Source organism: Culex pipiens, chromosome 3 (genome assembly GCF_016801865.2).
Source record: "Culex pipiens pallens isolate TS chromosome 3, TS_CPP_V2, whole genome shotgun sequence".
In the NCBI taxonomy this organism is placed as follows: domain Eukaryota; kingdom Metazoa; phylum Arthropoda; class Insecta; order Diptera; family Culicidae; genus Culex; species Culex pipiens.
In genome coordinates this window covers 98229528-98240030 of record NC_068939.1, presented here as the reverse complement: position 1 = coordinate 98240030, position 10503 = coordinate 98229528, and the positions used below count along the sequence as shown (strand labels likewise).

The following is a 10503-nucleotide window of genomic DNA, read 5'->3' as shown; positions in this document are numbered from 1 at the left end:
GCATCTTAAACTCTACAAAGCATAACGACAACGGCATTTCATTCAAATTCATAATCACTACATTTGAGTCTCTGGAAAATAATAACCGCTAGAGCTAAATTCAGTTCTTAATACCAAAGCTAGGCAGATTTTTTTTGTCAACGTGATTGCCAGGTAAAAGTAAAGCATAATCAAGTGATTTTTTTCTTTTCTCCCTGAAAGAAACTGCTCAAATCAGGCCTAGTTCCAAATAGCAGCCCCAAGAAGTGTATCATTATGAATATGAAAATATTCCCCTTTGCCTCACCGGGCACGTATAACAACCGTACACACTCAGCCAAATGTGTATAATGATTCCATCAATTTCAATTTCAAATGCAAATTTTGTTTGTTTTAATAAACAGCGTTCATGACCCGCGAACTTGTTTGGAGCCGGGAATGTTGGTCTGATTGGGTGGGGGGTGTGTGCAGCAAAGGCATCTCGTGTGCATCTCGCGAAATTTCTTCGCCATTAGCAAACAATGAGTCCGAGAAGTCGGAGAGCATGTTCTACATTAACTACAAATGAGTACTTAGAAGGAAGAAAGTCGTGTTTAGGGAACGGGAAAGGTACCTCCGGTCCGTCCAAACAAACAGCCAAAGCCGCCGACGTTGCCGAAAAGCGAGTATTTAAACTTTTGAATAATTTATCAAATGGCTTCCCCTGAAAAGCGAGCTGCTGTTGCTGCTGCTGCTGTAATTCGTATTAAAATATTTTAATTAGATGCACAGTCAAAAGATTCGGTGCTAAATGCTCTGGGCAGGGCGCAACCGAAACCATTGGCGCTGTTCAAAGGCGAGCTCAAGTCCACTTCATCGAAAGGAGAGACAAAGATCAGTGTAAACGACTTCATTATACGGTTGTTAGTGGTAGCACATAATTGAGATTACAATTGTTTAGACTTCGTTTGGAAACGGTGAAGAGCCGGATCGAATTGTGGTGATTTTGAATTAGGTGGAAAAAAAATCAGCAATTGGTTCGACACACTGATAAACTGAGACAACTCCTTGACGGAAAAGTTCTATGAAAATAAGTACAGTCATCCCACATATTCGGAACGGTTTCCAGATCGGCCAATGTTCAAAAAATCATAGCAAATCGATAATTGAACTTAATGATTCGCTTTTACCTTCATTTGAGAGCTTGTCTTGCGATCTTTCGAATGCTGTATCGAACATCTGAAAATTTTAACTTTTATATGAAGTTTTTGAAGAATTTCTTTGACCCTTGAAATCCACAAATTCGGAACACTTTTTTCTTACGAATGTAAACAAACTTTGGATCTCTCCAGGAGTACATATTTATTACCAAATAATGACTTCACACACTGAAACCAATGAAACTCAAGCTTAGTGATGTTTTATTCATGGTTTGATAACTTTTTATCTGAAAATATCAGTTAAATTCAGGTGTTCCACAATTGTGGGAGGCACAATAACATTCCACAATTATGAAACAAGCCATTTGGAGGCAGTGTTTTGCTGCTCTGTACATAATAGTCTTGGAATGAAGTTTTTTGCTCAAAAAGTACTACTTTTACTAGTGAAATAGCAAGATAATGTCCAAATGAAGGTTCAAAAAATAGAAAGATCGACAGAAAAGCTACTTTTGGCATGCTATTGACAAATTATCATAAAAGTGTTCCGAATTTGTGGGTGTTCCGAATATGTGGGATGACTGTACCAACCTTCAACGATTTATATCAATTTCTCAGAAATTACTCTTCGTCACCATCTAGTTACAGGAAAAACAAGCATCGGTGTAATTGTGTAAACTTCTAAATTGCAATGGAAATTTCAGTGCAATCTGCTGAAATTGATTTAAAATGCATTCCCCTGCGTTTAAAATCATTTTTAGTATGTTTCGGTTGATTTTAATATCTTTTGAATTTTTGAAAATTTTCGATGTTTAGTATCGTAAAAAGTTTTGTTTTTGCTATTTTTTTGTTTTCGTCAATTTATTTTGGAAACTGAAGATTGCAAAACAACTGAACTAGTGTAAAATGCATTTTAAACCAGTTTTTGCATTCAAATGTTGAGACTATGGCTTGTTATTTATTTTTTATGTTTTTGCCGCCCCTTCGACCCCGGCCAGAGCCGAGGGACAAAAACTTTGAAAAATATTTACATCAGCCTAAGAGCTTACTATTTTTCAGTTCTGTGTGTGTGAAATTTTTTTTGAGGACATCTTCTAATTTTGGAGCAACATTTAAAAATGGCGCATAGGGAAAAGTGAGCAAGAGGAACAATTGCTCGTGTGTGTTTATGGTTACACGTCTTTTCCCACTTTCTTCTAAGCATTTTGACAGCTCGACATTTTGACGTTCCGAGAAAAACGCGTTTTTATGTTTGACCTTGAATAAACAAAAATGAATGCACGCAATGTAAACAATAACAAACACGTTTTGTTTGGCTGACCATTCTGTGCATTGTCCTGAAGTTTGGTTAAAGTTGGTTGCTGGAGTCCCGAGTTATAATTACAAATCGACGTCGTCGTGCTATCTTGTCGCACCCGCCATTTTGACGTTCCGAGAAAAACGCGTTTTAATGTTTGACCTTGAATATTCAAAAACGAGAGCACGCAATGTAAACAATAACAAACACGTTTTGTTTGGCTCACCATTCTGTGCATTGTCCCAAAGTTTGGTTGAAGTTGGTTGCTGGAGTCCCGAGTTATAATTACAAATGTTTACGGTAGTCTAGCTTGTACGTGCGACAAACGCATCCTGACTTTCCTGGCCTGCAATCCCTTTGGCCTTTTGTCGCACTTACATCAATTTTCATGGAGTGACAAGATAGCACGACAAGATTGAAACTACTTTCATATGTAAAGTGACAAAAATGCACGGAGTTTTTTCGGTTTTTGTTGAATATCTCAGGATTGAAATCGAATTTTGGGGATCTGTAAAGGTCAAAAGGTGAGTCATTGTGAGCTGCACAAAATGGCGTTCTTAACTCAATTTGGCCCAAAATGCACGTACGACAAGTTAGCACGATGGCGACGAAATGTTTACGGTAGTCTAACTTGTACGTGCGTCAAACGCGTTCTGACCTGAAATCCCTTTGCCCTTTGTCGCACTTACATCAATTTTCAGGGAGTGACAAGATAGCAGGACAAGATTGAAACTTCTTTCATATGAAAAGTGACAAAAATGTTCGGAGCTCTTTTGGTTTTCATTGAATATCTCAGAAATGAAATCGAATTTTGGCGATCTGTAAAGGTCAAAAGGTGAGGCATTGTGAGCTGCACAAAATGGCGTTCCTCACTCAATTTGGCCCAAAGTGCACGTACGACAAGTTAGCACGACGGCGACGAGCTGGAACTATTTTGCAAATCCCGAGACAACCGATAACTTTTTCACAAAACTCGAAGTGTATATCAGGAGCTGTCCTTCCCCAGCTACCTTTGAAACCCCGGGGTTTATTAAATAGGTACCTGTTGGCTCTGAATTTACAAAATAGCTAATGCAAATTTAAATTAAAGTAACAAAAAAAAATTAAGGAATCAAGGAAAAAATAGTACTATGTAAAAATTCGAAAAAATAGTTCTGTGGTTACTAACCACTGGTTAGAAATGTCATGAAATGTTTTATTATGTTCATTTTATTTAAAAAAATAAATTGTTGAACTTAGGGGAAAAATTGTGCATGAATACAATTTTCCAATTTTGCAATAGCAGCAAAACTGTTTTCATATTCAATGCATTTTGTAATACTTATTTAAGGGGTTACATACATGAAGAAAATCTCAAAGTTTCATTCTACAGAAAATTCTTTAAATCCACTCTGAAGATTATATACAATCACTTCTGAATGAAGAAATTTCATGAATAAAGTAGGTAAATAACAGACGATTTAAGTTTGAAATTTTGCGTTGCGCAAAGCGAACTGAAAAAAAATTGGCTGAAATTTGAGGTGAAGACTCTCAAGACCCGTGTGCATGACGAAACCCGGTTTAAAAATTTTGTTTTTCAAAAAAATACAAAAATCTAAAACTAATGCTGAAAAACATAAAAATATTTTTATTTTTTAAATTAACTTTTTGAAAATCGGTCTTCGTCATGCATACGGGACCAGTTTAACGAGACTTCAGTTTTTTGAAACTGCTAACTTTAAATGGCTGTATCTAGGTTATAATTCGACCAAATGTCTTCAAATTTATTTTGCTGATAGTTAAATATGTATATTTTAATGCTCTGAAAACAGAACCCAAAAAAGCTTTTTGTTGTTGCTCATACCGACCCTTGACATTTTTGTCGATTTACGGGTATGTAACCCCTTAAGAGCGATTTTTTCACCTATGTGAAACAGGTCGTATCGAGGTGCTCCGATTTGGATGAAACTTTCAGCGTTTGTTTGTCTATACATGCGATGAACTCATGCCAAATATGAGCCATCTACGACAAAGGGAAGTGGTTTAAAACGGGCATTGAAGTTTGAGGTCGAAAAAACATAAAAAATCTTAAAATTGCTCGCATTTCCTTAAAACTTGATCAATTCCTACTCTCTTAGATGCATTCGAAAGGTCTTTTGAAGCACTTCAAAATGTGCCATAGATATCCAGGATTGATTTGACTTTTTCTCATAGCTTTTGCAAATTACTGTCAAAAATGGATTTTTTTAAAACCCTAATATCTTTTTGCAACAGCCTCCAACACACATACTCCTATAGGTCAAAAGATAGGTAATTTCATGGACTAAAAGCCTATGGTATTGACTTTTTGTTATGTTTTTATAACAAACATTTTACAACGTTAGTTTTTCCCCTGTAGGCCGCCATAGCGGCATTTTTTCGTCTCAATTTTATCATATTCGGAATCCTCGGACAATTGGGTCCTAAAATGAAGCTTAGATTGCTGATATTATTGTTTACAGCGATAAAGCTTATTTTTCTGAGTACCCTTTGTACGACCACAAAGAGTTTAAAATGGATTTTTAAATCAATTTTGAAAAATTAACCTCGCGGTCCTTCTTGACAGAAAAGCTCCTACTTGACAGCTCGTTACAAGGGGTCCATAGTTATTCCATCGAAAAAATGTTGTCTTGTCAAAAAAATTGCATTAAAATGAAAAAAAAGTGATCAGAAATGGTTTTTAATCGTGTTTTTTAACGTTGTACATAAAAATTGACATAGGGCTTTAGTACCCAATTTCACGAAAATAAGAAGTATTTTTAGTTGTAAATTTGATTGGAAAAATTGCCATTTAGAATGAATAAAAATATTTTTTAACAATTTGTTGAATTAGAGGTAAAACAGGTTTTCGTCTACTTGATACAACATTTGACGTATTGATCACAGGGTAAATGAGATCTTTTTCTTTTTTCAAAAATGTTTTATTTAATTATTTTTAGATCAAAATTACAACTCCAATACTTCTAACTTACGTGAAATTGTCCGAGGATTCCGAATATGACAAAATTGAGACCAAAAAGTGCCGACTTCTTGGCCTACAGGGCAAAAACTAAAGTTGTAAATTTCTGGTTCTAAAAAAATTGAAAAACTATGAGAAAAACTGCGATTGACCAAAAAATCAATACCTTAGGCTTAAAGCGCATGCAATTACCACCTATCTTTTGACCTATACGAGTTTGGGTTTTGGAGGCTGTTGGAAAAAGATATTAAGGTTTTTAAAAAAATCAATTTTTGACAGTAATTTGCAAAAGCTAAGAGAAGAAGTTTAACCAATCCTGGATGTCTATGGCACATTTTGAAGTGCTTCAAAATACCGTCCGAGTGCATCTAAGAGAGTTGAAATTGATCAAGTTTTACAGAAATGCGAGCAATTTTAATTTTTTTAATGGTTTTTTGACCTCAAACTTCAATGCCCGTTTTACTCCACTTCCCTTTGTCGTAGAGGGCTCATATTTGGCGTGAGTTCATCTCATGCATAGACAAAAAACGCTGAAAGTTTGATCTAAATCGGAGCACCTCGATACGACTTCTAGAACAAACCGAGCAATATTTACAAATACTGCCAAAAATACTGTCAAAATAGCTTGGAGTTTGAAATGTGGGTAATTCTCCGCCAACTCACACAGCAATTGCCCCGATCCCTCTTCAATTTTCGTGAAACTTTGTCCTAAGGGGCAACTTTTGTCCATGATTACGAATCCGAAGTCCGTTTTTTGATATCTCGTGATGGAGGGGCGGTACCACCCCTCTCATTTTCGAACAAGCTGAAAAAGAGGTGTTTTTCAATAATTTGCAGCCTGAAACGGTGATGAGATAGAAATTTGGTATAAAAGGGACTTTTATGTAAAATTGTACGCCTGATTTGATGGCATACTCAGAATTCCTAAAAAACGTATTTTTCATCGAAAAAACACTAAAAAAGTTTCAAAAACTTTGTCTTTTTCCGTAACTCAACTTTAATTTTTTTTTTGGAACATGTCATATTATGGGAAATTTAATGTACTTTTTGTATCTACATTGACCCAGAAGGGTATTTTTTTCATTTAGAACAACATTTTTCATTTTTAAATTTCGTGTTTTCTCACTTTGCAGGTTTATTTTTTAGAGTGTTACAATGTTGTACAAAGTTATAGAGAAGACAATTACAAAAATTTTGATGTGTAAACATAAGGGGTTTGCTTGTAACCATCACGAATTATAGCGATTTTACGAAAAAAAAGTTTTGAAATGTTGGTCGTTGTTGATCATGGCCGTTCATGGTCAACCGCGACAGACACGGACGTCGAAATATATCAAAATTTTTGTAATTGTCTGCTCTACAACTTTGTAGAATATTATTACAATCTTAAAAAATAACACTGCAAAGTTAGAAAAAAACACGAAATTTTAAAATGAAAAAAATTGTTCTGAATGAAATTCTGGGTCAATGTAGATTCGAAAAGTACATTAAATTTCCCCTAAAGGCTTCATTCATAGAGTACGTCACGCTAAAATCGGCCAAAATTGTTCATTGTTCATCAATTTCATTGCATTAAATTAGAATGAAAAATGTCATGAACGGGCTTACCGTTATCATTGAACCATTTTAAGGAGCCGTCGCGGGCCGTGAGTCCATAATAAGACAATAATTAAAATGTAATAATATCACCAAAAGATATTTCTTCCAAGGAAGAATCGTAAAAAGTGAACTTATCATTTTTATTAAACATTGCAAAGTTTTTCATAAATAAAAAACTTTCATTCCATCAGTTGAAAAGCTCTCCACTTCCTCTAGGTAATAATTCTTGCCCTTAAAACACCTGCAAGTTCGCGCGAAGGTGCAAAGATACACGCTTTCGAATGAACAACCTCGTCTTCTCTTAATTCTTTTTTTTTTGCTTGCTGATTCGAGTACGAGCTCAACGAATAAAACATCCCAGGTGACTCTTGGGCGAAGCCAACAGCAACGCCGGATAAGATGGGTGACGAGAGACAATTGTGGGAATTGTTTAATTGCACTTTTATTATTCCGCACATTCCATAATTCTGCAACCCACCCTTTGGCTAAAGGCACCAGGGCAGTTCGTCAGTTGCTTGGGGTGTCGTTCATTTGGCTTGATGTTCCCTTGTGTTGTTAGCTTTTCATGGTTCGCTGTTTTTGTGGGCTCAACTTCTCAGTACTGACTTTTTATAGTTTTTATTTGTTGTTGCTTTATGAAAGTTACAATTGATAAATTTTGCTAATCAAAAATAGCAAGTACAACTTATAAATAAACATTGTTTGGTGTCAAACAGAGTAGTTCACTTGTACTGTGTTGTGATAAAACCAATAAATTTTGCATGTTAAAGTGCGAGTAGTTTGTGCAAAATATTGTTAATGTGTGAACTAAGAAGCTGTCAACACGGATAAGTAGAAATTTTAAAACGATCGTTACTATCGAGTTGATTATTATCAATTTTATTTTCACCGGCAACAACGGTTTGCTATCGGTTTCGGTGGCGGCTGCTGTTAGCTGTTTGTTGTTTTTTTTTTGGGTCTTTTGTGCTCCGCTATTGTGCTGCTTGGCTAGCTTGTGCTCGACAGCGCAAGATGAGTCTGTGTGGCAAGTGCGAACAAAAAATTTGTTTCGAGGATGCCGTACCTTGTTCGGGGAAGTGTGGAGCGTTTTTTCATCGTTCTTGCACTACCTTGACTAAAGCGGCGGCAAAAACTATTAATGACCAGGCAAATGTGCAATACAAGTGCGACTCATGTCTTGATAGCGGTGTTGATGCTGAGATTGCGGAGCTTCTCTTTAATGTTAAGAAGATAAAAGAAGAAATGAAGAACTTTTCTGACATTTCTGATTTTATCACTGACATCAAAGAAAGTATTGCTACTCGAATCGACGAAGCCATCAAGAAAGGGTTAGAAGATGTAATGAAGTCATGCAGTGAAATATTTCAGAAAAATATCAAAACGGTTGTAGAGAGCAGTGTGGCCACTGAAATTGAAAAAGCAATAAAATCGAATTCACAAAAATGTCAAAATGAAAGAATAGTAAAAGTAATTAGAAAAAGAGGGACCCATTCCGAATCCGACGGGCTCCCCGGTAGTAAAAGACGAGCCGTTGATACCGATGATTTAGAACCGATGTTAGTTGACGATGAAGAAAAGGACAACGTTTTTGAAACGCCAACTTTTGCGGAGATTTTGAAAGGAAACTCAGAAATTAAAAATGGTCTTCAAAATAAAAAATTACGTGTTCATCGTCCAAAAATTGTTATTAAACCTAACGAAACAAATCAAAGTAATGATCAAACAAGGACTTTTTTAAAATCGAATCTTGACCCTAAATTGCATAAAATTAATAATTTAAAAAATGGCAGAGATGGGTCCATTATTGCCCAATGCGCGCCAGGACAAAATCTTTCTAAAGTAATAAGTGACATTGAAAACAGACTTGGTAAAAATTATACTGCAATCGTTTCGACTGGCCTACCAAAGATGAAAATTGTTGGAATGAGTGAAAAGTATGCTCCTGAAGATTTCATTGAGTTATTGACCACACAGAATGACGATATTTTTATTGAACATGTAAAGGTTATATCTTTTTACGAAAATCCACGCATCAAATACAATAAATTTAGTACAATAATTGAAGTTAATAATGACACTTTTGACGCATTGTTAACGGCCGGAAAAGTCAACATAGGATTTGATAGATGTTCAGTTTTTGAGGCTATTAAGGTCCTGAGATGTTTTAAGTGTGGAGAATTTGGCCACATTAGCACAAAATGTACTAACAGCGAAACTTGTTCAAAATGTAGTGAGTCCCATAAGACTGCTGAGTGTACTTCATCGGTAATGAAATGTGTTAATTGTTTGAAAAAGAATAAGGAGCAAAAAATGAATCTTGATGTTTATCATGCTGCATTTAGTTCAAAATGTCCAGTTTTTCGACACCTGGCTGCAATTAAAAAGGATCGTTTGTACGAGAGTGAATAGCAATCAAATGCTTGCAGGAAAGTAAATGCTACAGATATAATCTATTTGAATATTGCTGGACTGACCACAAATTACGTATCTTTACGGCAGTTAGTGGAAAGCTCGCAACCTCTTTTAGTATTACTTTCTGAAACGCATATTACTGAACCGGAAGCATTCGATCAATATTCCATTCCAGGGTATAAAGTTGTATTTTGTTTGTCGCACTCTAGGCATACTGGAGGAGTTGCTATTTATTATAAAGAATCTATTTATCTTAAAGTGTGCTTAAACGAGTTTTCTGAAAATAACTGGTTTTTGGGTATTACAGTTGAAAAAGGCATGAATACTGGTAATTATGGAATTTTGTATCATTCACCAAGTTCTAGTGACCAGCGATTCATTCAAATTTTAGAAAATTGGTTGGAAAATTTCTTAGATATGAGTAAATTTAATTTGATAGCTGGTGATTTTAATATAAATTGGCTTGATGAGCAGAATTGTACACATCTAAAGAGTCTTACAGAATATTTAGGTTTAACACAAAAAGTAGCTGCTTTCACAAGAATAACGAGAAATAGTAGAACACTGATCGACTGCGTTTTCTCCAACATAGATTGCGTTAAAGCTGTTGTTAAAAGTGAATGGAAAATAACAGACCACGAAACACTGGTTATTACGATCTCAGACTTTGATTTGGAATCTCCGGATGACCGTATTAAAATTAAATCTTGGAAAAACTATACACCTTCAGCTTTGTGCGATCTTTTGGAAAGGCGTGTAAATTTTAGGACATTAACTGGAGAACTCGACTCGATTCGAACAGTTGGTATAATGGAGAACTTATGAGATTAAAACAAAAAAGAGATAAACTTTACAAGAAATTCTGTCGAACAAATAATACTAGACATTGGAAAAAATACACAGTTGCAAGAAACAGGTACTCAAAAAGTTTAAAAACAACCAGAAGTACTCACATTCAAAACAATATAGAACGAAATAAAAATAACAGTAAAGAACTATGGAAAATATTGAAAAAATTAATGAAATCTAAAGACAGTCTTCCAAGAACTATTCTTTTTGGAGATATTGAAGAATGTTCCGATGATGTTATTGCCAGTAAATTT

At 35.3% G+C, this 10503-nt stretch overlaps 1 protein-coding gene across 1 annotated transcript; it reads left to right on the top strand.

Annotated features, from left to right (window-relative positions):
- The first annotated feature begins 7692 nt into the window (after positions 1–7692).
- On the top strand, positions 7693–10184 carry LOC128093526 (uncharacterized). Its single transcript, XM_052710702.1, has one exon. The coding sequence runs from the start codon at positions 8000–8002 to the stop codon at positions 9395–9397; it is 1398 nt and encodes a 465-aa protein (XP_052566662.1). The 5' UTR covers positions 7693–7999; the 3' UTR covers positions 9398–10184.
- Positions 10185–10503: the final 319 nt, after the last annotated feature.

What these genes read in the sequence shown, in the direction of transcription:
- LOC128093526 (XM_052710702.1), top strand. Translation starts at nt 8,000, where the DNA reads ATGAGTCTGTGTGGCAAGTGCGAACAAAAAATTTGTTTCGAGGATGCC.